This window comes from Podarcis tiliguerta, assembly GCF_965153285.1.
Source record: "Podarcis tiliguerta genome assembly, chromosome: 16".
Taxonomy (NCBI): domain Eukaryota; kingdom Metazoa; phylum Chordata; class Lepidosauria; order Squamata; family Lacertidae; genus Podarcis; species Podarcis tiliguerta.
In genome coordinates, this window is record NC_139549.1 from 26,696,342 (window position 1) to 26,723,877 (window position 27,536).

The window sequence follows — 27,536 nt, forward strand, 5'->3', positions numbered from 1 at the left end:
CAAACTCCCACGAGCTGAGGTCCCTTTGGTACCCTCCATAAAATATCTCAGGGGGCTGGGCCTCCCAAAGTTGATGGGCATTGCTATTCAAATGGTGTGTGTGTACACCGCATCTTGTGATTGATTAAGGGGGGGTGCGGCTCACATCCCCCCCCCCAATATTTTATTCAATACGGCATCCCTTCTGCAGCAAAGCTCCCCAGTGACATTGTGTTTCTTACTCACCTGTCACTTGTGGTACGTGGTTGCATGTGGCAGACAAAAAGGGGAAATATAAATTTACTTATAAATCAAGATGCATCAGCTTAGCGCTTTGAAATGGCAAACTGGCATATCTGCTTGTGAGTAAATCAAGTTTTTGTTAGTTGGAAGTTTCCACCACCCAAACCGCTTTTGAGAAGAATTGCAAAGACCTACTCCATTTGGGATTGGTCTGGGAGCTAAGTGCTACCCTAGCAGTTTGTGCATGTTTTGTGTGTTGTAGCTCAAAGCAAGATTTTTGGATGAGGGAGGCTAGGAATAATTTATCGGGCACAGATGGCTGCCTCTCACGCTAGCTGGTGCATAATGGCCAGGCTGCCCCTCCAAACCACCTCTCTTTGTGCTTCTATTTCTTTGCAGCTGAAAGTGAAGATCAGTTCCCTCAAGCACATACTGGGAGACGAGCGTCAGCTAATGGCGTCCTACATCACACGTGTCCAGGATATTCGAGCGGCTCTTAGCACTTAAGCATCTTGGACTCACTTGTTTGCATGATATGCAGTGGGATGGCTGGATGTTGTCCCTTTGCTATGCAGGGGGGTGGGTGGCAGAGGAGCCTCCACCCCGTTAGCTGTACGAACACTGATGAAGGCTGCAATCCAATATAACACATTTACCTGGGAGTAAATCACATTGACATGCACAGGATTGCACTGCAGGTAGTTAGCATGCCTCTTTGCAGCAGTCAAATGCTTTCTTTTAAAAAGTCAGCCATGGTAAGTCATTCGTTTTTATTTTAAAACGTTTGCAATTAATGAGTTAATGTCCTTAAGTTGTACATTTTGACATACAAAAATACTGTGCTACTGATACAGTTGAAAAATTAAATGGATTCTCCGTGCAGGAGAAATTCACAGCGTCACTAAGAAACCCACTCCCATTTTGCTTAGGATCAATGTGACCTCCTCTGGCTCTCAGCAGCCTCAGGCCCCCACCACAATCTCCTCCCCTAGACCGGGAAGTTCATCCAGCAGAATTCCCGGGTCCTCAGTAAGCAGCAGAACCTTCAGTGCCGCTCTGCAAGCAGAGTAACAAGAAATTAAAGCTCAAAGAGGAACTGGCAAAGCAGCCAAGTGGAAGCAATCGAAGGAGCAATGGATGGAGCAAAGTTTACCCCCTTCGGGTAGTTTTGCCTATTTTGATAATGCACTAATAGAGGAGCTGTGACCCATCACTCTATCCTATGGTTAAACAGGCCAGTTAGCTGGTTAGAAAACCCACCTTCACACTGTGCAAAGATAGGAAGGATGGATGACCAGCCATCACCACCAAGGCCACTTCTCTGCCCTTCATCAGCATCAGAGACGGGAGCCACTATCATTGGAAACATCCATGCCTCAAATGGCACACGCCTCAGATGAAGACTTGCTCCTTTTTCTAGCAGTCAACGTCTTCAAACGTGCCTTGGCTTCTTTTCTTATGGCTGTGCTCGTTAAAAGGGGCAGCTTCTCTCTCGTGTGTGTGTGTGTGTACAAGGTAAGACTAAAGCAAGGAAAGCATAAGGAGGAGACTTAAGGGGAGGGATGCAGTTTTAAAGCCAAATGAGCTCAACACTCCTGAGCCTCAGCCATGTTCACAACTTGGTTTCTTGAGGTCAAGAACAAAACACAGACATCATAAATAAACCAATCCCTTTTCAACTGCCCTCCCCCCCTTTGGCACCAATTTCTATGAATCCCCTCCCAGGAAAAAAAAGGCATAGTAAGTTTTAAGATTCCCCTTATTATTGGTCTACGCAGCAGTGCATCCCACCCCACTTAGATGTGTGTGGGATGAAGGTTCAGAATAGAACTCTCAAGCTGGCTTTGGCAAATTTGGCTTTTAAGTATTTTGCAAGTCCAGCAAAGAGTGGGGAAAATGGTTAACACATATGAGAAAAGGAGGACTACTCCTTTTGCTTTTTAGGAAGACCTGGGCTGACAGGATCTTCTCCCCCAGTCCTCGGGTTCTGGCAAGTTGGCAGTAGCTGCGTAGGGAGAGGAAAGAGGTTTCACTGCTGTTCACAGCAAGAGACTTCCCACTGCCTTTGCAGAGGAAAAAAAATAAATCTGGGTTTTTTTCACGTCCCCAGCTTAACAAGAGACTAGATATTTCCCATACAAACCAAAAAAAAAGATTAAGGCCAGAATAGCAATACAGAATGGCCGGGTTAGAGTGAGCTCGAGCTACAAATAAAATAGGCTTCCTAAAAACAAAAACAAGATCAAGTCAAATGTGGAATGTGGACACAGTGTTTGAGGTTTAAAAATACAGTGCAGACTTCTGTTTTAAAGGGATAGTACCAGATTTATAAGAGGTTTCTAAAACAATGGCACACCCAGATGAACTCTTTAATGTTTCTATATTCCACTCTGCTGAGTCTCCTGGTTTTGGCATTGGACTGTTCAGTCTGGTGTGAAACATAAATTGAGAATACGGCTGGGTGAGAGACATAATTAGAAAATATGGAACATGGGTCAATCTGACAGTATCCCTTGAAAGCAGGAATCTCTGCTCTCCTTCCTCCCTCTGACTGCAGCATTTCAACCAAGACTTCATTGTTTGGTGCCAAAGCAGGCTGAAAATGGCATCTTGGGGAGAAATGCCTATTTCTACAGGCACAGGGAAGAAGCAGAAAAGCCACCCTGGTCAACATTCTTAAAGGCCACAATCCCTGATATGTCTGCAGCTCTCATGGTGGGAATGCACTGCCGGCACCCCCCGTTCTAAGAACAAGGGGGCTTTAGTTTCCTCACTCAGGTCCTGCTGAGCAATACTCCCACCTTAGAGAAACTTATCCTTTTACGAATTGAGTCCCTGTTGCATATAAAAAGCCCCCCTGGCAGTGGAGTCTCTAGAGAGATCCTAAGGCCTCTCCAAAGCGGATTTTCTGGCCAGGCTTCAGATAAAAATTAAAGTCCTTCGGTGCCTCAAAGATCAGGACGATGGTTGAGCCTAGATTAAACTCTCCTAAATGTTCTCCCTTCCTCATGGGGATGCCCTCATGATTGTTGTTGTTGACGAAGCTGAAGTCGTTGTATGAGCCTTTGCTGTAGCTGGGGCTGTTTGTACGCAGATCCTGCACGGAGAGAAGAAAAGAGGTGTTACACAAGGACTCCAGGAGGGAAGCAGGTAAGTGCCTTGCAAAGAAGCCTGCAACATTTTGTTACTCAACCACTGGCTACTTTAGTCCTTTGTGGGTGAAGTGCAGGGAGGGAGGCATTTTTGTGGTGCCTGCCTGCCTGGTCACCATAAGAAGGTTCTTCTTCACCATGGGCGAGGCAAGAGGCTACTTAAAACCTCGCTCAAGGCCCAATTTGCATGTATGCACAGTGACACAGTTGCCGCCAAAACCACACCACCCTCTTTCCCGGAACCTATGAATTGTTCGCAGGATGCTCAAGAACACCCACTCCCACCTGCTGCCTTGCAGGACTGAAGTTGCACTCAGTTCCATAACCAAGTTGGAAACTTGGGAGCAGAACAAAGAAAACCAATTCAGCTATGCAAAAGGAGGTAAGGGCACTCACTCACTAGGGAATTAACAACAAGAAATGGTTTTACAGCTCTAAGGTTCCTCAGGAGCTGGGATTATTACAGTCATTTAATATGTCCCAAGTGATTGCTCACAGGCTGGGCAAGTGATCCCACCATCAACATGCTCCCCTGAAAATATTAAGCAACATTTTACCAGGTTCAGGCTATTTGTCCACTTCCTGGGAGAGGGAGCTCCCTCCAACAGGGAATTGGGTTGCCCTTTCCCATCACCTGCTGCCACCTGGTCCTTTTTTTTGGCCAGAGATGCTTCCAATGATTGAACCTAGGAACCTTTTCATTCCTACCATTGAGCTCTGGCCCCTCCTGAGTAATGTCTAGAGCAGGCCCTTATCCAGTAAAGGTCTGGGGTCCTGAGTTACTTTGGAAACTGCGAAGGTGGGACAGCAACAGGCAGCTCAACACAGTTCAAGCCTCACCGTTCCACTTGCACTCTAAATGTTGGGGGTACATGGGACAATGATTCCTCCTTCTCAAGTGTTTGAAAGGCTCGACTCACCTGATCAAAATAGATGCGGATTGATCCCACATTTTGGGCTCCTACTGCAGTCAGAGAGAAAAAACCGTGCTTCCAGTAGCCACTGAGTACAACGCGTTCATTATGGCAGAAGAGTTCTTTGATCCAGCGAGCAACCCCTGGATTCACAGACATCAGGGAGCCTATGGGGAGCAAGGAGAGAAATGGGCAGAACCACCCTTTCATTTCCCCAGCCACTGTTGGGAGGATGAAAGCAAGTTCTCAGAAACAACTTGAATGAAGAAGCTTTCAGCTCTGTAAGACAGTCTTCCTGCATTAAGACACAGGTGAGGCTTTGGGCTGGAGAGTGGAAAGGGGCAAGCTGGAGAAGCCCCAAATTGAAAGGTATGACATCATTTATTACCTAGTAGTTTTAAAATTAAGTTAGACACCCAGGAGCGACAAACACTGGTGTACTTTTGTAAGGGCAATAAGGGAGGAAGGGAATCCAATCGCTCATAGTATGAGCATGATCACAACCATTTTCCCACTTAAAATCCTGCAGAAATAATAATTTGAGAAGCACTTAGAGATGGGATCACTTGCTATTTTTAAAGGGCAAATTCATTCAGTGCCTTTTACATTCTGAACACTTCCTGGTAAATCATGCTTCTCGAAGGATGATGACCAGCATCAGGAACCACTGGATTTTACACAGAATCGCAGAGTTGGAAGGGACATGACTTCACCGACAAATATTTATTAAAATGCAGTGTTTAGCAGCAACCTTCCACTGCATGTATATCTCTGGAAACCTGGCCTACCTGGGAAGTGACGCCGGTGAGACACTTTCCAGTCGGTCGGTGAGTGGAAGCAGTGGTAGTCTCCAGGCGCCAAGTAAATCACACAGTGATAGAGCTCATTGCAGTCCTTTGTTACCAGCTGCTTTTGGAATGAGGAAGCTGGAAGAATAGCGAGTAAAATGGTTTTTGAGGCTTCAACACAATGTACAAAACAGGAACGTAGGCAGCTGTGTGTGAGACAGAAGCAGCTGCAAGGCGGAAGAGGAAGGGGTGGCTTGATGCCTGTGCCCAGTCAGGGCCCAATGCAGCTATTACATGGCATCCAGTGGTTGGTCCTCTGCAGATGCCAAGTTCAGTGGAATGATGTTGAGCCCCAAAGTGTGCCTGTGTGCACTTACCTGGCTTGCTTTTACAGTTCTCTTTATCAGCACGTGGACCCAGGAAGGACTCCAGTGAGTAAGTGATGCCTTTTACTTGCTCCACTTCACAGTTCTTCACTTGTCCAAAGCTGAGAATCTTGCCATCGGATGGACTGATCTACAGGGAGCAAACAGCACCAAAAATTCTTGTGTTAGCATCTGCCGCTTCTCTAAACACTATTATTTTTTTTAAAAAAATTGTATCCTACAATTCTATTCAGAAGATGATCAATGATTTTAAAAAATCCTACAGTTCTAGAACAATCCGCAATGCAACCAAAGCATAAATCAAAATATCGGCATAAAAACCACAAAGCAGCCATCAGAATTAAGCATCAAAACACCAGAAAGAGGCCTTTTTAAACAGCCCATATTCATCAGCTCCAGTGAATCAGGTCTGATGCAGTTAACTTGGCAAAGAAACTCATCTAAAGGTTGGATGGGATAGGGCCTTGATGGTGTCCGTCAGCAGTGAGGCTACTGCTTCTCCATAAACTCAACACCACTTCCCCTCACATATCTGCCACTTACCATACTGTGGATGCCGCAGACGGGTCGGGCTTGGGGCTTTAGCTTCCGCCTGAAGAACTCACTAAGGTTTCTGTAGTGGTGAAGGTCTTCCACAGCAGCCTCCTTCATGTTGACACCAAACGTCCAAATGTATAGGCTGAGGACCGGCTTCCGGAGCCAGGTGGGCAGTTCAACACTGTTCAGGCGCCCCCAGGCTCGGGAAAGGAGTCGCGTTGGCACAGATTTGTACAGGGAAACCTAAAAAACAGAGGAGGAAGATGGGAGCTACTTCACGACACCCGCTCACCTGAAAACAACTGAAAACCTGCCCTTGGCTAATTTTAATGCAAGAGATCAGAGGCTGCTGGTGGGGGAGTATGTTGGGAGGAGAATGTAATTTCCCATGCACCCTCTACTGATCTACAAAGGTGGAAAGGCTGGACGTAAAAAAGCTGGCAATTAAAGACTAATTAACACGGGGTTCTCAAACACACACACACACCACCCAAATAATGATCATGGCAGCTTTCACATTTTGGTCTAACCATGAAAGCTCCATTCATAGAATCATAGAATTGGAAGGGACTACAAGGATCATCTAGGGGCTCCAGCAGCTTTTGGACTACAATTCCCATCATCCCTGGCCCCTGGTCCAGCTAGCATGGGATGATGGGAGGTGTAGTCCAAAAACTGCTGGAGACCCAAGTTTGGGAAACCCTGATAGTCTCAACTTTCTGCAATGCAGGAATATTTCACCCAGTGTGGGGCTTGAACCCACGACCCCGAGATTAAGAATCTCATGTCCTACCAACTGAGCTATGTTGAGCATATCCTCATAGCATATGCACCTCAAATAGATGACTGGTTCTCTCCCCTGGATTAGGCAATGAGGTTGGGAGGAGAGGCAACTCAGCAGCTGCTAACAGCTTTTGAAAGGGCCTCCTGTGGCTTCAGGATGCCCATCCGCTGGGGGCCACCATGAGCAATTTCACATCTCTGAGGATGTTGTGTCTTGGCAAAAGTATATAGGAACAGCAGTAGCTGCCTAACACAGTCGGGCCCTTAGTCCATCTAGCTCAGTACTGTCCACGTTGACCAGCAGCAACAGCTCTCCAGGGATTCAGCCTCAGGGGTCTCTCCCAGACCAACCTGGAGATGCTGCTCTAGACTGAACCTGGGAGCTTCTCCATGCAAGGCAAATGCTCTGCTACTGAACTGCGGCCCTTCCCCAAAGTAACAGTTCCCTGACTGCTGTACTGGAAAAACAAACCCATGGAGATCATGCACATTCTCAAGGAAGGGTAGAAGGGGCTAGTGGTGGCCCAGTGCCCCTTCTACCCCTAAAGAACTCTTTGGGCTAGTAAGGACTTTGTGGCGGCACAAGCAGCTACCCTGGATATGATGCAGGGGGTGGGACTTGCCCCTAGAACAAGGAGGCAGACCTTGATGCAAGAATCCTGCATTCTGCTGCTTCTGTTCAACTGGAACACAGCTATATTCCTGATTAATTGCTGTGACTGGAGAGGAGGAGGAGGAGGTTGTTTTGTATTCTGTTGGGGGGGGGGTGCTAACTGTAAAGCAGGCATAAGATCTAGGTCAGAACAGGGTGGGAACAGGTTAAAATACTGCGGGATTATCTGTAGGCAGCAAGGCCTGAGGAAATTGCTGTAGCTAATTCCTTCAAATCCCCCCTTGGTTAATCCTGAAACCCCTGGCATTCCTCTTGAGGGACGCAGAGCAGGGAAAAGAAAATCTCTCAACATGGCAGAGAGTTTAGAAGAGCCATGCCACTTGTCTGTAAATTGCTTACCGAAAAGGAAAAAAGCAGAGCATCACAAAACTAGCCAGAATGGATCTTCCAATAGCAAATCTTGCCAAGCTAACTTTATCCCCCTTGATAAAGATCATGCTTTCATTAGATCAGCTTGGTACCCTCCAGATGTTTTGGACAACATCAGTCCCAACCAACCCTTGAAAGGAGGAAGCTGTCTGGAATGGGAATGTCCAAAAACAGTACACCTCAAGCTGTGGAAGGGTGTGGGTAGGGTGTCCTTGAGAAGGACAGAGTGGCAGGATGAGAGACGCAGCACAATGATAGGCCATCTGCTTTACATGCAGAAGATCCCAGGCTCAGTCCCCAGCAGGTAGAGCTGGGACTGTCCCATCTTAAACCCTGGAGAACTGCTGTTGTCAGTCAGCATAGACAATACTGAGCTCGATAGACCAATGATCTGACTGCCCTTCTGATACTTTGAACTACAGCTCCCATCTGCCCCAGTCAGCATGGCCACTGTTCAGGGATGATGGGAGCTGTAGTGAAAACCCCAGAAGGTAATGCATTGGTTGTGCCCCTCCAGCCCTTCTAGTATGAGTTCCTGTGGATATAAGGACAGTCTATAACTAGGCACCAGTATGACAGGTCGGGGGTCATTACTTTAGGATAAGTACAGAGACTGCTGGTATGATGAAAAGGTCTGACAGGTGTACAGGTGCAGCCCAGCTGCCATCATCACTGGGCAAAGCTGTTCAACAGCTTTCTGGCTTAGGAAGGAAGAGCAGGGTGCCCCAGCAGCCACTTCCACAGACCTATTCTCCTGCATCTGCAGTTTCCTACATGGCTGGCTATTGGCACAGCCATGTCAGGCGAGGAACAATGCCTCGAGGAGGGGTGGGGGAAGTGTCTAGGGTTGTATTTGCTCAGCTGAGTTCAGAGGGAAAATGCTTGGAACTGCACTGTGATATTGGCACACACACACACCAGCCTGTTGCCACTGCAGCTTGTACACTCGGGATAATACAGGACAACTCATGTCCTTTCAATGGGGATGGAATGATTTTAGCGATTTTCAACATTCCTAATTATGAGGCTCCTCATAAAAATAGGAAAAGATTTATCTTTCTCCTTAAAAGAAACGCCACTTTATTTCACTCATCAGAACACTCTGAAAACTGAGCCAGTAAGCAGAAAGAAAGCTACTTTTTATATCTCCTGAATTTTTCAAGCTCCCTTATGATCAAAAGGGTGTGCAACACTTGGTGTTAATGTGCTGGTGTCATCTAGGTTTCAAATGTGCACTTCAGCAACCCGGTGGGTTAGCCAGGGGGCAAAGTGTAGCTGGTGATGAAGACCACATACTCAAGATGGCAACTGATACAAACAAACTGGTTTGCTGATCCACAATCCTTCACTCAGAAAATAATATTATCCTTCATACAGAAGATAATATTATGACCTTCAAAGAAAGACTAGAAATCTAGTATAGCAATATAGCAGTTAGAAAATAATATGGATTAAGAAGAGCATTATAATTGCCTTGACTAAGCAATCAGAGTAATTTGAATATGAATCCAAGACTTACTATTTCCTATCCTTACTTTCTCCAGTGCAACTATTCTTTAAAATGATTTCCAAGTTTCCTGCAGTATTTCGGAATAAAGTTGTCAGGGGCCAATGAGTCTTGTGGTCTGAGCAAGTGCAGGAGGGAGAATCTTCCTAGGTTACTGACTGGCAACTGTACCAGCTTTTATGTCAATTTCATCACTTAGGTTGGCGACCCTACCTAAGTAATAGATTATGGGTGCCCATAATCTGAGAACTGGAAAGTGTAACTGGGACCTGTAGCTCTGTAGTAGAGCACTTGCATTGCATAACAAAGCCCTCAGGTTCAAACCTCAATGGCAGCATCTCCAGGTAGGGCTAGGAATGTCCTCGGCTTGGAACCCAGGAGAGCCACTGCCAATCAGTGAAGACAAAATATAGGCTGTTTGCTACGTTCTTATGTTCCCTTTACTTTTTTGGCAAGCCTTTACTGGGGTCACTTTGACACATTCCAACATACTCTTGAAAACAACTCACTTGTGCTACTGCTCCTTTTACTATCTTATTAGGAATGAAGCTTTCTTTAACCCTACATCAGGTCCATATCATCTCCCAAGATCTCACATTAATTGCCACTGTGATTCACCAAACATTTCAATCAGTTGAACTTTTTCCATTATTGGCATCCATTTTGGTTCACCACGTGTTCTCTAAAATTTGCCAGGTAAGTTCCTCAGGCCTAGAAGGCCCCAGGCTAGCTCGGGGCCACACACATACACCCTGTTCTTCTTTTCAGGGGAGCTTCTGCTCTACCATTTGGAAACAATGAAAAGCTACACATTTGGGAAAACCACAGACTGCAACACACAGCATGCCATTAGAAACTGCAGGTGGGCTATGCATTAGACAGCAGCTCCTTGTCAGTAGATTCTGTTCTTTTAGGCACCCCCCGCCACCCCCCCTTTTATTCACAGTTCTGTTTCAGAAGCATGCAACAGGCCCACTTCAGTTTGGAAGGTGGGTGCTCAAATGTAGAATGCTGCCTGCACAGAGGAAAAACAGACACTCTGAAGGGAAGGCTGTTGGAGGCAACTGTTGAGTGGCCAAAATCACTTTAATAGAATTCAATATTGTGCAGCAGAGGAGAGAAAATAATCCCTTTGCCTGCCTAGCCTGCTTTACAGGGTAGTTATGACCAGTGCTTTTTTTCTGGGGATACGCAGGGGTACTCATAGCCCTAAACATTTTGTGAATCTTCGTACTTTTGCCCATTTACTGTATTTATTTTTCCCAATTTGAACTATAAAATGGTGATTTTCTTGAGTCAAAATGAGAGTACCCCTAAACATTTTTAAAGAAAAAAAGCACTGGTTGTGACGATAAAAATCAGAGAACCTCCATATACACCACCCTGAGCTCCCTGGAAGAAAAGAGATGTGAGGTTTATAGCCATGACTGCCTGCTCATAAGATTCTCTTGTGGCTGCCTGAAATGGACTTAAGATGAAGGAGGAAAGTCAGCTTTAAAATAAGAGTAGACTGAAAAGCAAGTGAGCAATAGCCACTCTGAAGATCACGCTAATGATTTTTCAGCTAATTATTCTTCTCAGCAAACCTATTCCCATTTAAAGGGGGGGGGGGGGGGAGGATGAATGAAATGGCTGTGAAGGTAGACTCCTGCCCAGCAGTTTCCTGGCACGACACAATTATATTCAAAATAATGGCACAATATGCTTGTAATACCAGCATGACTAAGGCACAAATGGCTTGTTTTAAAAACTCCTATACTATACAAGTGTCCTTTCATGTATTGCACACCCGCAGAGGTTTGGCACAGACATGTTTGCATGAAGGGATGCAACAAAGCATTCCTGCAACATGTGCAGCGTCAATCTCCCAAAATATCACAGTGCCCAGTGAGGGTCCCTGCCCTCTCAGCAGCCATGGATGGCGTAAGCCAACATCCATCTTCACATCATAATAAATGCACCTTGGCTTATTCAGAATTTTCCTCTCATTTTCTCTCTAGGAGCTGATTCCACACATAACTTCCACACATGACGCTAGCAGGTGAAATTATCCACTAAAAGGAAATGCTCTCCAAGCACAGAAGCTCCACTAGTGATGTGATTGAGAAAGGGGTGGCAGGGGAAGGGCTCCATATGCCAGCTCTACTTCAGCCTTTTCTCCCTGCTAGCAGCCACCCTCCTCCTCCAAATAAGGCATCCGAAAGCGCAGTACAAACCTGCAAGCACTTACCCTGCTCATAGGCCTCCATCTCACTCTGGTCAAGGGTTTAAGAGCACCAAAAGGCAGAAGGTAATAGAGAATAGTCAGAGGCCAAGAACGGAGTTTCAGAGCGGGCCTAGACATACAGCTCAGCTGGCCCAACCTCCGCCTCAGGGCCAGCTGGGGAAATTGCAACCTGTAGGATCACACACACACACACAAAATGGTCAGCCAACTTGAGCACAGGCACTGATGACTCTCAAAAGTCAAGCACCTGGTCAATCAGAAGCACCTCTCTGTGGACACGGGAACATCTCTACCTACCACCTGCCCATCCACCCGCTCTTGCTCTTTCCCAAAAATTAAAGGCCAGGAATGAGTGTGAGAATGCGCTTGCTACTCAGCAGTTGTTTCAGAAGGGAAGCAAGGCTGTCTTTAGGCTGACCTGCCTAAGCCACACTGTACTTTTTAGAACCACTCAATAAAAGGCTTTGCCCATAATCCACTAGAAAGAAAGCAAGGACACATTTGGAAAAGACAGAATACTCTCTAAAATATAATTCAGTGTGGACATGGAATTGTCTGCAGCAAAAGAGCTGTAATGGAGGATGGCAGAGAGGCATTATTACCAAGTAATGAAAGGTCTATCTACCCACTGACGCTGTAGGATGAATCCAACATGGCCCCAGCCTTGTTCCCTGCTATTTGAGAACCTATATTTCTGTGGGGCTTGCAGTAATCATGCCCAAACTACTACTGTGTACAAAAGAGCAGAGAGGGGGTTTCCTGCCTTTCTTTTGGGGTCCCAAGGAAACTTTGTCAGGCAAATCCTAGTGAAGGAGCTGCTAAGGCTAAAAGTTACCAGCCAGTAACAGGTCCTGCACAGAGCCAGGGATAGGATCCTACAGCAGAAGGGCTGCATGAAACCAGGAAAATGTTACATCCTGAGCCATCCAGGGAGACCAAAAGGTCTCGCCTAAAGCAGAACACATCTGCTACTAAGCACCAAAGGTTCACTCCACTTCCAGGGTGGTTATAAGAATTCTAAGGTCTCAAATATAGAATAAATGTTCATAAATGTACAAGGCAAACACATACATAAGGATATAAACTACGTATCGGAAATAGTGCAGGAGAGTAATCCTGAAGCCATTTTGACTCTCCCAAATTGACCTCAAATATTTCTCTGCAAGGAGGAAGGAAATGGGAAAAGCTTTCCAATTGTCTTTGGACTGTAGGGGCTTACACCTCCCTGAAAATACAGTCTGGCAAGTATCTGTTAAACTATCAGTATGTGTAAGAGATTCAGGAACTAAAGTGTTTATCATCTCAAAGGAATGGCCAGGCTACCCAGAAAATATCAGGTATCCTGGCAGACGGGAGAGAAGCAACACTCTCAAATTTCTGCTGGAGACCGCCTCCTTCTGTGATGTATGTATGATGTTTTGGGGGGTGGTCTTGGGTTACAGGGTAGGCAATTTCAAAAGTCTTTATAGGGGCTTGCGCACCATTGTTCTGGGTCTCTCCTACCTCCTTGCAAGGAGGGGAGGAAACTCTGTTGCAACAGAAAAATAAAGATCTGCCTTGCTTTCTATGGATCTTGCCCCCATCAATTGATCTCTGACCGATCGTGGAGTTAGGGGACTCGGTCCCTTGGGGAGTTCGGCAGCAAAAGCCAATCCCCTTATTTTTTTTCTATAACATTTCCCTGGACCTTCATAAAGTCAAGGGGTTCTACACCTCTTGCCATGGGACTGAGGCCAGAGGAACCAAAAAAAAAGATACGACTGGGAGAGACCAGTGCTGTTTTGATTATTCTTTCTGGACAGGTAATTCTCTGCTTTTCTGTTTTAAATTACCTGCATTTTTGGAACAACTGAATAAACCTCCGCTTGGCTGCAGCCACTGGCACTTCAATCTCCTTTGAGCCTAAAAGTGATCACTTGCTTAGTAGGCCTGTTCCTTGCCCACACACAGTCCACCCATATCAGGGAGAGAAGAAGAACCCATCCCTTTACTTCCTTCTAAGGAGGAAGCGGAAAGAGAGCCTATGGGACGCTTCCAAGCACACATTCTGGTCAGGATCTGGCCCCAGAGTGAAAATTGGGGAATAGGAGTGCTTTGGGATCCTGACGAGGTCAATGAAGGCTCAAGCAATTCCCCACAAATGAGGGGCAGCCAGGTTTCCTTAGGGTCAAAGGAGAGTAAAGTTTACTAATCTTCAAAGGGAAGCTCGGCCTGGGGGAGGGGAGGCTGTAATGGGGCCTCATGGATGCTGCTCAGCCTCCTCTCACTGGCTGGGCCCACAGAGGGGAGCTCAAAGAAAAAGATGCCTCTCTCTTGCCTCCTTCTCCTTCTTCTTCCTCCATCTCCCCCCTTTCACTGCAGACAATCATGGGCCAATCCCCGCAGAGCTGCAGCTAGCTGTAAAGCATCCTTGCTTGCCCCCATATGGCCCTTCTTTTCCACACACCCACCCAGCTGCTCTATTTCACTCTTGCCCCACTCCTCAAAAAGGCTTGGAAGGGGGAAAGGATGCCCAACTCCAGTGCAACACCCACTTTGACTGTCAATCAAGCGCATAAAGAGCTTGGGAGTAAATTGGGCCAAACAAAGGCTTTGCAGGCAGCTGCCACTCTTCCTCCCTCCCTCCCTCCCCTTCCTCCTCCCCTCCCCCTTCCTTCCAGCACCTTCTGAAAAAGCAAAACATATGCTAGACAGTACCTGAAACGGGCTCTCCTATTTGGGGTGCCCCCACCTGGGCCCGGATTTTCCAGCTGCGGGTGCTGCTCCCCAGCACAGCTGCCGCTGCTGCCACCATTCCCTGAGCTCAGCCTCCGGACATGAATTCTAACTTTGTGGAGGTTGCAGCAAGAACGAGGAGGGTTAGATAAAGCTTTGCAGCATCTCACCATTTCCCTGAGTGCAGCTCTGGTCCCTGCAGGGCGCTTGACTGACACATCGTCCTCTTTCTCTCTCTCTCTCAATCTTTCTCTTCCTTCCTCCTCTCTTTCCCTCACTCACTTCTGGGCACAAGAGGGAAAGGTGCGATGTCACGGCTCTCAATTTCCCCTGCCGCCGCCGCTGGCTGCCGGTCTTCCCTCCTCCGATCTGCCCCTGCCTCTTGCCCTCTTAGGACGGTCTCAGCTATTGCAAACAAACAAGCATTGTGTCACAGTCCGACATCCTCCTGCAGAGACAAAAGCAAGCCCTTCCCACATGCCAGCCCTGCGCTATGAGGCTCTGCTTCAGCCAGGGGCTGCCATTGGAGCCGGGCTCCGGCGCCAACGAATCTGGAGCTGCCTGCGAGGACTGATGCACTATTGTCAGAAGTGCAGCCCGCCAGCCCTGCACATCTCTCCCTATAGCCAGGCTGAATACAAGCGAGCAGGCGGAGAGGGGAGAGGGGGGAGGGGAAGGGGAGGGGAAGGGAAGGGAAGGGGGAGGCAATCCCAGCTATGACTCTGCAGTGCAGCAACTCCATCTCCCTCGGTTGTGGGCTGCTGTTCAGTCAGGTCTGCATGCAGCACTCATGTTGCCAGAGAAACATCTCCTGTCCACATTGCCCAACCAAAGCACACACCACTCCAAGCAGGGAGGGAGCCTCCCATCGCAGACAAGAGGAATGCCCCCCACTGAGCCTGCAGGAGGCCCTCTATCGCATGCTGCACAGCTAGGAACAGATGGAGGCCACAGGAATCAGCCATCTCTTCCCCGAGAAATAGGCAGAGGCAAAATCTTAAGCAGATTCTTAAAAAACAAAAACAAAAAAAACTCAGGAGGCACATATTTATGAATATTCACAAGTGCATATTGTTCTTTCTCTCATTTCCCAAAGGGTGCACCTCAAAGCCTGTGACTACTCAGGTCATATTATAGACTAAACCTGGGCGGTAAGAGGAGGACTGACCAACCATGGAAGTTAAGAGGGCCAGAGGCACAGACCAGAATAAACCTGCTTATATTGGACTTCACTCTCAAAGTAACAGCCAAGCAATGTAGAGTTGTTTAGTTAAGAAACAATGTTTAGTAAGAAAACCATTAACTTCGTTACTGGTCCCCCGGCACAGCCAAAATGCAGAAATATTTGCTTATTTTGGGCAGGAAGTTGGTATAGAGAACTTATTTAACTAATGGCCACACAGATATTCCCTATTTCTTAAATTCATCCCACATGTACACTTGAACGCTGCCCTTGATTTCAAGGAAGCTTATTTCCACATCAATACCAGTTAGCACCACATTTGAAGGCCATCGTTGCTGGACAAAACTAATGGCACCAGTTCCTCCTGCACAAGTCTCACTGTTGTGAATGTGAGTTACACAAGAGCACTCATTTCTTACTGGTTTCTTCAGGTTTTCCATTAATTCTCAGCCTTTACCATTGCTTCAAATTTATAGCATTTGTGGTGACTGCATTCTAAATTAGATTACTATTATCTTTCTATGCACATGTATCCCACCTTCTCCTTGCACCCCGCCAGTTTCCAGAGCAGCCTTTGCTGATTTGGTGCCCTCCAGATGTTTTATAATACAAGTTCCATCATCCCCAGCATCCTTGAATGGCTGTGCTGGATGGGGCTGATGGGAGTTGTTGTCCAAAACATTTGAAAGGCACCAGGCTGCTCTAGAACATGATCTCCTTCTGCCTGCTAAGGCCCCAAAAAAGAAAGGGATCCAAGCAGGCAAAGGACCCAGCAGCACAACCACAAAGCTGGAACCCAAAGGCAGCATTTCAAAATCAGCAAAACTGCAGGGCTTTCCTGGGTCAATTGGCAATGGTTTGTTTAATATATCTCTGTCTATCAATTAACCTCTTCTTTCCCCCCGTTACATTTGCAAATAAAAAACAGGGTGGAATGCACTTTTAAGGGCTCCATCTCCAGCTCAGCTCTCCAGCCTCCTCTCACCTAGCAAATGCACCCAGACACTCCTAGAACACAATGACCACAGCGCCGTGTGCCACCCAACTGCTGGCACTGCTGTGTCTGGGGCAACAGCTGTAGCAACGGGCCTGGCAAGGAGTGATAGGCTTCCTTAGCCAGCAGCCACTGTAGCTGACCTGGGGGTAGCTTTTGAGGCTGCTGGGCTGCAGTCTCCGGGAGCCAGCCATGTCTGCTCAGGCTCAATGCCTACGGCGGTGCAGAAGAATGTTCCTTGCCAATACTCTGGGAATTTCTGTCATCTGCCTGCTCAGGTTGCCATGGCTTTCTGTTAAGCCAAGCAATACTTCTTTCACCAAGCTTCCAAGAAACACAGCCAATCCTTAAAGTGCTTGGGGGGGGGGGGGACTGGACAAAAGAGTGGCTTGAATAATGGTGGTAGGATGACTTTCTCCCCTCCCCCTCGCATTCCAGACAGGCTGAGTCTGCTCTCCTGAGTCTCCCACACAGGGAATTTGTTCAGCAACCTTTTTTCATGCTGCCTTCGGAGATCACACCTCTGTATTAGCCTTCCATGCAGAAAAGGCCAGGGCAGATTGCAATCATTACAAGCAGCACTGTCCACTTTGTGCTATTGAGAAGTCATTTCCAAGTGTTTTCCCCTCATCAGTGGAGCAGTCTATGGACTGTTCCATAACCCCCCATCTCTTCTGCCACACTGGAAACCACAGCCTTCCCCAACTCAATGCCTTCCAGATGTTTTAAACCACAACTTCCAGCAGTCCCAGCCAACAAGGTTGTGCTGGAGTAGGAAATATGGCTTTGTTGGCTGGGACATATGGAAGTTTTAGCCCCAAACATCTAGAGGACACCAGGCTCCTGGAAAGCATTACAGCCAAACATCCAGCAGGAGGTTCCTTCACTTTGGCTTTAAAATGCAGAGCTCATGCTCATTTCCATTGGGCTTGCACAGGGGCAGTTCCTGCTGTTGCACTCTAGGGATCAGACCTACCTGTCTTCCAATCTGCTGCTACCCTTAGCAACACCCAAAACCTACCACTTAAGGCAACTATCTCTAGGAAGGCCTGCCTCTGTTTTGAAGCAAAGCAGAACTGGGGATGACACTCAACTGCCTCGCTTCCTGAAAGGTCTTACTGAAACAGGCATTTACTGCTGGGTTTCTCTGTTGCTCTGCAGAAATGATCTGTCAATCTAGGGCAGTGTCTTAAATCAAATACTCTTTTTCATGATTATGGTATCCCTGTGTTTTCTAGCCACTCACTACTTCCACTGAATTTTTAACTTCACTCGAGTATGGATGTAGAAACAGGCTTACATACAGCAGAGGAAAACATCTCATTCTTCGGATGAGAAGCAAAGAATGCAGTTCAATGGCCTAGATCCAGAGTAAGTTAGCTGAACTTTGTTACCATTGAAATCAATGAGACTAGGGATTATTATTATTCATAATAATTAAATTCATCAGTCACTTTATACAAAAGAGAAGGTCTCAAAGCAGATTAACAGTATATAATACAATACATAAAAGCGATTTAAAACAAATAACTACCTGCCATTCCCAGGGTCATTATTTTTATTTTATTATTTCCTAACTATATCATCCTTCATCTGGTGATCACAGGGTGGAGAGATATATATATATATATATGGTACAAAAACAATACCCTCCGCCAGTTTATTTCTAAGGCCCTTGAAAAATATTTCATCCATGGGTAAGCAAATACTGGGCATCCTTGATTTGGAGGTGAAATGCTGAAATCACTGCCAAATGCTGCTTGAAGAGAAGAGACAGCTAAGGTTTCAGAATGCAAGTGAAGATATCATCTAAGCAGGGCTGGCCACCCATTCAAAGCCCTCACCTGCCCCCCACCCCTGGTCTGTTCATAACCCCTGCAGCTGCAGGGTCCATTTCTTCAGTAAAGAAAAACAGAAAGGCAAAAAGATGGCTACCTGATTCATAAGAGAAAGGGAGAGACATGCAGGCTTCACAGAGTAGAAAGTTCCCCAGAGGAAGTGGCCAAGAGAGACGGAAGTGCTCAGTTCACCCCTTAAAGCTATGCTCAAAAAGAGAAACTCTCCCCTCTCAAGGCGAGAGCACCAGCTTGCAAGTCCCTGAAGACAAACCATCATTATGCTCTTAAGGCAAAGTTTAGCTTTGCCTGGCTACATTTATTTCATTGCTTTTTTAAAGAATTAAATGTAGAGTCTGTATTTCTGTTTTCTTCTTATTAACACTGAAAATTCTTCTGACTTTCTCAACTGGAAGTTCCAGCTTCACCTTGATGCTCCTCCTGGCCTTGCACTAATACCAAGTGGCTCTAAAAGGAGCTCTGGTCTCAAGTACTTCAGGAGCCAAAAAAAGCACAAAAGTCCTGCAGCCAGATTTTAAGCATCTCGCTTGCAACATCAGGTTGTACTTCGTGAACTTTGCTGCCACCTGGGAAAAGGGAGAGAGTTTGCCAAGTACAGTCGTACCTTGGAAGTCGAACAGAATCCGTTCCAGAAGTCCGTTCGACTTTCAAAACATTTGAAAACCAAATCACAGCTTCTGATTGGCTGCAGGAAGCTCCTGCAGCCAATCGGAAGCCCCGTCAGACATTCAGGTTCCAAAAGAACGTTTGCAAACCAGAACCAAACAATCACTTTGAGACGTTTGGGAGCTAAAACGTCCGAGTTCCAGGGCCTTCGGGATCCAAGATACGACTGTACTCTTATCCACCTGACCCCCAAGATTGGCAACAGAGAGAAACACCCAAACATTCCATCTCATCAGAGCACTTTCTTGGAACTGTTTTAAATGGAGAATAGATTTGTCAGTATTGGGTCTCAGTGTCATGTTTTTCTAATCTTAAATTCCGTTTCTGTGGAAATTTGTGAATTTAAGAAAAAAATCCTCATGAATATTAATCAGCATTTTAGGGCAAATTTATCCTAATAAGCACCCTTTTAATGCAATTTTGACTAATATACATGTTTTTGCAAAGCAATTTCCCCTAATATAATGTATTTTTGTATGCTGTTTTCACAAATACTGTATATGCATTTTCATGCATACTTTGCCCAAATATACAGTTGCACCTTGGTTGTCGAACAGAATCTGTTCTGGAAGTCCATTCGACTTCCGAAAACGTTCTACAACCAAGGCATAGCTTCCAATTGGCTGCAGGAGCCTCCTGCACTCAATTGGAAGCCGTGGAAGTCACATAGGATGTTCCAAAGAACATTCACAAACCAGAACACTCACTTCTGTGTTTGTGGCGTTCCAGAGCCAAAACGTTCGAGTCGCAAGGCGTTTAAGATCCAAGGTACAACTGTATGCTTAAAAAAAACCACAACTTATTACTTGGCTGGGGAACTGCACTGTAATTCATTCAGTGTGGTGCAATTTTTAAAGGAAGGCCTTGTGTTTGTTTGCATATCTTTTCAGAAAGTGTGAATCTGGTAAATTTGCCTTTAAAAGTAAACTGAAGTGAATTTCTCCCTCACCCCTGGCTTTAAATTCACTCAAATATTCCAGTTCCACGACACTCACCACACCTCTGTAAACCCAAGAGAATGGCCATCTTTTAGTCTACATACAAACAAAACTGTGGTAAAAGCTCCTGGCTAGACAGCCTTATTTTTTCCTCACTTTTGATTAATACTTTGGTGATTAAAAATGATGTATATTTTACAGGGCGATATGCTGAATTATAACCAACTTAGATTCTGACTGCTCAAACAAGCAGATCTGGCAGTCTTCACCTATTTATAAACAGCAGATTAATAAATGTGTTTCTTGGATGTAACACTTCAGGCTACAGATGGAGACTCATGTGGCAGAATTCTCTTCTGTTAAGAACAATAATAATAGCAACAATATCCTTGCACATAGAAAGCTTACATGTCAGGAAGAATTGAAATGTTACTTTGCTGTGTGCAGGGAACTCCTGCAAAGAAAGGAGCCTTCAGTTATCGAGACAGCACATGCTAAATCTGACCTAACAACGGAAACATAAACCATGCGTCTGACACAAATTGAAAGAAGTCACATGATTTTCCAGACAGCCTTCACCACGTAGCAGAGAATGGCAATGCAATTATGTATACGTTCAATTGAAGGCAAACTTCTTGTTTTCATTAACTATTTGTAAAAATTTGACAGTATACAAGTGCTGAAAGGGCTCTCTACTCTACCACTACTGTAGGTCAGGGGCAGAACAGGTGCTTTGCACACAGGAAGTCCAAGGTTCAATCTCTCCAGCAATAGAAGGGTCAGGTTATGGGAAAGAATTATCTGTCTGCTGCTGGGGCTGCAGTCCAACAACATCTGAAGGGCACCAGGGTGGCTGCTTAAGAGGAATGCCACAGACAGGGCAAATGAAATGCTACTTAAAGTTCTCCAATTATTCTGATGATGTTTTTATTTCTGAAATGGGAAGTACTGTATTTTTTCATGCCTAAGACTAGGTTTTTTCCTTAAAAACAATGTCCAAATTTTGAGGGTGTGTTATACACGGATATCCCATTTTCTTAAATCGGAGTCCCCCAAAACAGGAGGCATCTTATACATGGGGGTGTCTTAAATACGGTAGTTATTTCCATGTGAAAACCATAGAAATAACATTAGGAAATAACTTTCACTGACATCATCAGCACCCCCTTCAAAAGTCCTCACCCCATTTATTAAAATCACATCAAGCAGATGCAATTATAATAAACAGGGGCACTATCTCTTAATATTATTATTGTAACAGCAGGAGAATGTGCACATGCATTGTAGAAAGCAGTTTACATTACGTCAACTAAATATTTAACAAGCAATTAAATTCTCAAGCATATTCACAGGAAGAAAAAGCTTTCTGCAACTCACATCTTTGCATGCAAGACTGCCAGGAAGCTGAAGCCCTGGTTCAAAACGAAAGCAACCTTGCCCAAATAGCTGTTTTTGGTAGAAACTCTTCCAGGCTAGATGTAAAGGATCACTGATGTAGACTTAACACAGACAAAATAATAATAATCGGAATAACAAGCCCCACTTTCTAAAAAACACACAAAAGGGCAAAAAAACACCATGAGACCTCCGGGTATAGGGTGGTATATAAATTCAATTAATAATAATCACCACCACCTCATAATTAGACAGTGAGGAAGCTGGTAACAAGTAAGAGATAAATTATATACATCTCAACATGGAATCTGAAATTTTGCAGTAACTGATAAAATACCCTTTACTCATCCTCTCACGGAGTGCAGGCTCAGAACTGGCTCAGTCTGGTACTTTCATTAAGAGAGCAACAGAAAGTGGAAACTGCCTCTTTCAGCTGAAGTTTCAGTTACTCGGACTTACGGGATGAGAACTCTTAAGGTTGTTCCATCTCTGTCATAAAATACAGATATCCCCCAAATGCCAGAATATGCCTCGCGCTTCTTTAAGAGGAGGCGGCAAGGCAGAAAGCCTAAGAGTGAGGAAGGAGGGGCGATGAAACTCATGATGATAACAAGGCACTCTGACTCCCACCAGTTGCTCACAGGCTCTGCCCAGCCTGTACAGAGACCAGCAGGGGGCTGGGAAGCTGCTGATGAGTCATTAGGACTCTTACAAACCCCCAAAATATTTCAGGCTGAGGCTTGAAAAAGGAAGTTTGAAAAAGGAAGCCCTCTTGGTCAGAAAGAGTAGCTTTGGGGAAAGCACTAAATCGGTTTATAGGAAGTCCAAAGTACTTTCTACACACAGTGGATTAAAGAGCATCACACTTTTGTGTGGACTTTCTGAATAGTGTAATCATTTATCCTGAACTATTTTGGATGCTTTTTAAGGCTACAACCCCGTCATAAAAGAAACCCCATTAAAGAGGGGAAACTCAAAACTACCTCATCTTTCTATCCCAGGACTGTAATTAAAATTTTATTCACACAAAAAGACTCTCTACAGAGGAGAAACAGTAGAAAACAGTAGACCATGTGAATATATTTAGCTACCCGATCTTTAGAGGGCTCTCAAGCACCTTTGCAAGCGCAAAAGGTTGGGCGCTGTAGGCTGGGATGGTGACTGCCTTCCTCAAATCCTGGCTCCGCTGTCCTGTCACCGGCTCCAACTGCAGACTGTTGTTACTCCCGCTCCTTTTATAAACCACTGTGGGAAGGGGGAGGGAGGGCAAGCCCCTCCTTCTGTCCACTAAGTCCCCTTTCTCACTGTTTCCAAGCTTAGCTGACTGGGGCACTTCTCCAGCTTTCAGACAAAAGGAACAATAACCACACTTCCCAGATCTTAACTCACATTCCTCCTCCACTTATCCCTACGCACCTCCAGGAAACATATTTAAACCAGCAACTCACAAGTTTGCAGTCAAAATTATCAGCCAGCCACAGCCATTAGCACTTGCTGATGCCAGGCACCAAATATACTCTTCCTCTCCCGACAAGCACAGACAGTCCTTCAGGGGTGGGCAGATTGTGCAAGCCTCTGCCCAGGAACCAGAAGAAGCCAGATGGTAGCATAGCAGCGGCTGCACCTTTTTCAGGAAGGGGTTTCCGCTGCGTTTGTTTAGCAACTTTGTATTGTTCTGCCTGCTTTGTATTGTATTAGCAATCTGCTTTTTAAATCTATATTAATATCTTATTTAATCTATATTATTGCTATAGTGCTTCATTTGGGTTTATTATAAGCTGCCTTATGCCTTCTGCCTTGCAAATAAATGCATGGTAGAAATTTTATTGCAAACAAATAAAGCACTTAGTGTTTGATTAAGGAGGAATACCAATCTTGTTAAATAAATGAAAATGTATAAAGAAAAATTGGCAAAATTCTGGCAAAAAATGTTGCCATAGCTAAATGTTTTGTAGCATTCCCCAATAGATTTTCTTTGTAGAAATGTCTCTGTTTTGCATATGTGCTCTTTGTAAGGATCACAGGAAGCTCTATTTACACAGAGACATATCATTGGGTCCCTCTACCCTGGTAGCTCTCCGGGGTTTCAGACAGGCTATTCCCAGCCCTACCTGGAAATGTTGCCATGGATTGTGCCCGATAACTTCTGCATGCAAAGCCAAGGTTCTGCCACTGAGTTACAGCCTTCAAAGGAAGCTAACTTTTACTGAGTCAGTTGGTCCATCTAGGTCAGGGGTCGGCAAGGTTTACCACACCTGGGCCGGTTCACTCCAGTGGAGATCCCTCCATGGGCCAGACTGCGCGTGCACATGAGCGCACCCGCCCACGATTTCCTGCGTCTGTGCAGACGCGATTTCAGCCCTGTGGAAGTGAGTCCCCGCACCGTGCTGGTTTAGCGCAGCGCGTGGGGACTCGCCAAGCAGGCGGCTCGGTTCGGGGCCGGTTAAACGACCCCCGTGGGCCGCTTGTGGCCCATGGGCCTTAGGTCGCCTACCCCTGATCTAGGTCAGTACTGTCTTCATTATTTGCAGGGAGAATCAGATGGTGAGAGATGATATAATGTCTTCCCCAGCCAGGCTTTGATTCAAGAAGTTACCTTGAGGGCACTCCTCCCACAACCACCAATTCTACCTTGTAGGTCCTCCACCCCCTGGAGGACTGTGGGTTGTGAATTCTGCCTGTAGTTATTCCACAGAAGCCACGTGCCACAGGGATGGGAATATTATATGTTTGCCAATAAGGCACCAAGTGGTTCCATCCTAAACAAACCACTACCACCCCATACAATTGCCCAGGCCTTGCTCCAAAACCCTTTGCTATGCCAAGTGATGCCATCAGCTATACAGAGCAGCGTCTTTAGTGTGTGAGCTTTTCTGAGGGTTCTAGGTTCCTCTTCCCTCACAACTTTCTCAAAAGAATATAAAGCTTATTTATCCAGAGGGATATTAACTAGTGCTGGTTAACTACTTTGTGTTTTATTTGAGCTTGTGATTTTATACTATTTTTTCTTTAGGTGAGCTGCATTGGAAAAGCAGCATGCATTCTAAATACTGATGGACAAGTTTTGTTCATTCCAAAGTGGATTATAAAAGCAGTGAGTGTTTTTAAGTCCTCAGTATTGCAAAGTTCTGAAAATCACAGATACCAGCATGCATACAGCAAAGGACTGGTACCTGTATGGGATCTGAACTGATTTGGTGTATGTGTTGTTGTTCCAAACATGTTTATGCGGGTGTAATTTGTTTTTATATATGCAATTGTTTCAAACTGTTGCACATGTGTAACTGTTTTATATATGTTCATATTACATACTAAATCGCTTTGAGATGCCTCATGATAAGTGATTCATAAATGAAAATAAAATAAAAGAATAAAAACCACAACAATTCTTCACAATAATTTTAGCACAGCTTAACTTCTGTATCTCTGAGGAGATGACTCTAGGTTTTAAACGTTTGGGGTTCTTCTTCTCTCTCAACCGGCTAAATACTTATTTGCTCAAAAATGACTCAGAAGGTACAGAGTCAAAGACACGTGGCTTCTGTGGAATAACTACAGGCAGAATTTTAAAGAAGTCATTTTTTCCCCCATTTAACACTATGTGGTTTCCTGAACAACCATTTCCTTATTTATACATTTATCTATGGCTTTTCTTGCACTCAAAGTTGCTAACATCAGATAGCTGTTATTTTTCCGCAGAAAAATGAAGCATTGGGGGGAAATTGTTTCAGAACATTTTCTGTATCACATCACTGCATCTAGCGATCTACCAATACTATTGTTTTACTGTACTTTTTATTCTTTTATATTCTGTTTTAATTATTTTTATGTACACCATCTGGAAATTTTGGGCTATGAGGCAGCAAAACTAATAACATTTGTTATTACATTTCCAAGTGTTCAAAATACACTTACAACCACCCTGTCCATTAAGTTCACACTACAGATGGAGAAGGCTGCTTGCTGAGGCTACTTTTCACTCATTTTAACTATACGTACTGGCAATGCAGCCAGACTGACCCACATTACAGTTCATTCTGTACCGGCAGCAAACTTAGGCTCAGGAAAGGAGTCCCCGCCTGGGGTTTTCCATTGATTATTTTCTGAGTCAGGATCTCCAGCAGCAGGAGATATCATATTGCAACAGAGCCCACAGATGCAATTTGTACCCTTTCAGCAGAGTGTGCCATGTCATCAGAGTGGATCACTCATCAATGCATGCCACTCCCCTCCGCCAGGAAAGGCTACGTCGGTGAAGCGCCACTGGGGCTTCATGTTTCTTAGGGCTGTCAGGTGCCAAAGTATGGCCCATCACACTAAGGTTCCCTCTCCAGAGCTAGGAACGGCTAAGCTGCATGAGCAGGCCAGGTTACGCGCCGCGTGCTCAGTGTCAGGTGTCACTGTGAACTGGGGCTCCTCCAAAGTTCACAGAGTTCTCTTGGATCTTGGCAGCACCTTTTCTACCTGGGTTGTAGGCAGCATTCCCATTATCTATTCTGAGCCCAATTGTGCAATAGTATTTGGTGTTTACATTTAAATGAAAATAAAATAGCGGGGAGCAGGGGAAACAACAAAAAGCTCAGCAAATTAACCCTCTCTCAGTAGCTGTATCTGAGCCTATGATGACCACTGCATGCATGCAGAGAATTTCACCCTATGCACACAGGAGAGCAAAAGTTACAGGGGTTCACTTATACAAGGACCTGGTCTGAGGCAAACTGAAATGTCTTTTCATTTGCCCAAGATTTGTAGATCTTTTGATTTTACCCATCATTATACGTGGCTGCTAAGGTTATCCCACTGCTGTTTTGTGCTGCTTTTATATGAATTTGTTGCTAACATTTCTAGTGTTTTTTTATTGTTGTTGTTTAGCCATTTAGTCGTGTCTGACTCTTCTTGACCCCATGGACCAGAGCACGCCAGGCACTCCTGTCTTCCACTGCCTCCCGCAGTTTGGTTTTTATTGTTAGCCACTAAATCAGTGAGATATACAATGGTACCTTGGTTTACTAACTTAATCTGTTCCGGATTAAACCAAAGCGCTCCTAAACCAAGGCGTGCTTTCCCATAGCAGCGGGGGACTCAATTTACAAATGGAACACTCTCAACAGGAAGCGGAACATGTTCTGCTTCCAAGGCAAAGTTAACAAACCAAAACACCTACTTCCAGATTTGCAGCGTTCTTAATCCAAGTTGTTCATAAACTAACCTGTTCTTAAACCAAGGTACCACTGTAAATTCTCTTCATTAACTGAATAGTAAAAGAAGTTGCTTTTGCTGTTGTTGCTCAATTTGCATTCTACCTTTCCAACAAATGGTACTCAAGGCAGCTAACAAACAACTGGAAAGGGCAGAAAAATCTTTTATGCAGAATCCCCAGGTCTGCGCCATACAGAAACAGCCATCCTGAAATGCAAAGACACAAAGCAACCCACTAGAATGGCTAAGAGTCTCTTCATTAACAAAAAAGCAGGGAGCTTTTTCACACACCAAAGGAAAATATAAAATGAATAAGCTGCAGCTCAAGGCGAAAAGCTGCTCTCATCCGGCCAAGTGTACACAAGCACATTCTTTGGTCAAGGCTTCCTTGTGTAAATCGATGTGGCAAGAATGCCGAGCTCTTTGGAGGAAAGGCTTCTTCTCCCTAAAGACCTCTAACCCCTTTGGACACAGCGCGTGAACACAATCAGGAAATGCTTTTTGGATTCTCGGCCTCCTGGCCGCATGATAACATGTCTACCCAATGCAACCCGAGCCATCTTCATTCATCTAATTAAATGGAAGTAAATCCCCCTCTCATTTTCACAGTGCGATCTAACTTTGGAAAAGCTGGAAGCAGAGCTCTATGTCAAAGCAAAAACGGGGAACTAGTGGCCCTTCTCCAGGTGTTGCTGGACTCTGCAACTCCCAGTAGCCCCAGTAGCAACATTTGGAAGGGCATAGGCTGTACTCCATCCCTGCCTCAAACTCGGCTCTGCCAATGTTTTGAGACTACAGTTCCCATCATCCCTGACCACTGGTCCTGCTAGCTAGGGATCATGGGAGTCATAGGCCAAAAACATCTGGAGGGCCGAGTTTGAGAAAGCCTGCTTTAAAGCAAGGTTGGCGCTTAACAACTTAATGCTGACACCTGCTGGGAATCAAATGACCATCTGTCAGGGAATTTTAATTGTGTTTTCTGCATTGCAGAGGTTTGGACTAGATGACCCTTGGAATCCCTTCCAACTCCAC

The 27,536-nt window shown here is 45.3% G+C and overlaps 2 protein-coding genes and 1 long non-coding RNA gene across 17 annotated transcripts in view; 2 read left to right on the forward strand and 1 right to left on the reverse strand.

The window, feature by feature from the left end:
- The window catches only part of SFI1 (SFI1 centrin binding protein), a 33,902-nt gene extending 32,771 nt beyond the window's left edge, over positions 1–1,131 (forward strand). For all 10 annotated transcript variants that reach the window (XM_083417547.1, XM_083417541.1, XM_083417543.1 and 7 more), the window contains one exon: positions 622–1,131. In XM_083417547.1, the coding sequence (XP_083273673.1) occupies positions 622–729 (108 nt within the window). In that variant the 3' untranslated portion in view covers positions 730–1,131. The remainder of the gene's footprint in view (positions 1–621) is intronic.
- Positions 978–27,536, reverse strand: part of PISD (phosphatidylserine decarboxylase) — a 44,290-nt gene continuing 17,731 nt past the window's right edge. For 2 of the 6 annotated variants that reach the window (XM_083417842.1, XM_083417841.1), the window contains exons 4-8: positions 6,006–6,242; positions 5,454–5,592; positions 5,077–5,214; positions 4,295–4,455; positions 978–3,319 (exon numbers count right to left, since the gene is read on the reverse strand). In XM_083417842.1, the coding sequence (XP_083273968.1) occupies positions 3,095–3,319; positions 4,295–4,455; positions 5,077–5,214; positions 5,454–5,592; positions 6,006–6,242 (900 nt within the window). In that variant the 3' untranslated portion in view covers positions 978–3,094. Of the gene's footprint in view, positions 3,320–4,294; positions 4,456–5,076; positions 5,215–5,453; positions 5,593–6,005; positions 6,243–11,561; positions 11,728–14,255; positions 15,952–21,287; positions 21,410–21,642; positions 21,662–22,396; positions 22,520–27,536 lie in introns of those variants that run through there. The other 4 variants (XM_083417838.1, XM_083417839.1, XM_083417840.1 and 1 more) reach the window with 4 other exon arrangements.
- LOC310666762 lies at positions 6,252–9,439 on the forward strand. Its single transcript, XR_014506018.1, has 2 exons — positions 6,252–8,794; positions 8,825–9,439. It is a non-coding gene; the product is annotated as an uncharacterized lncRNA (long non-coding RNA).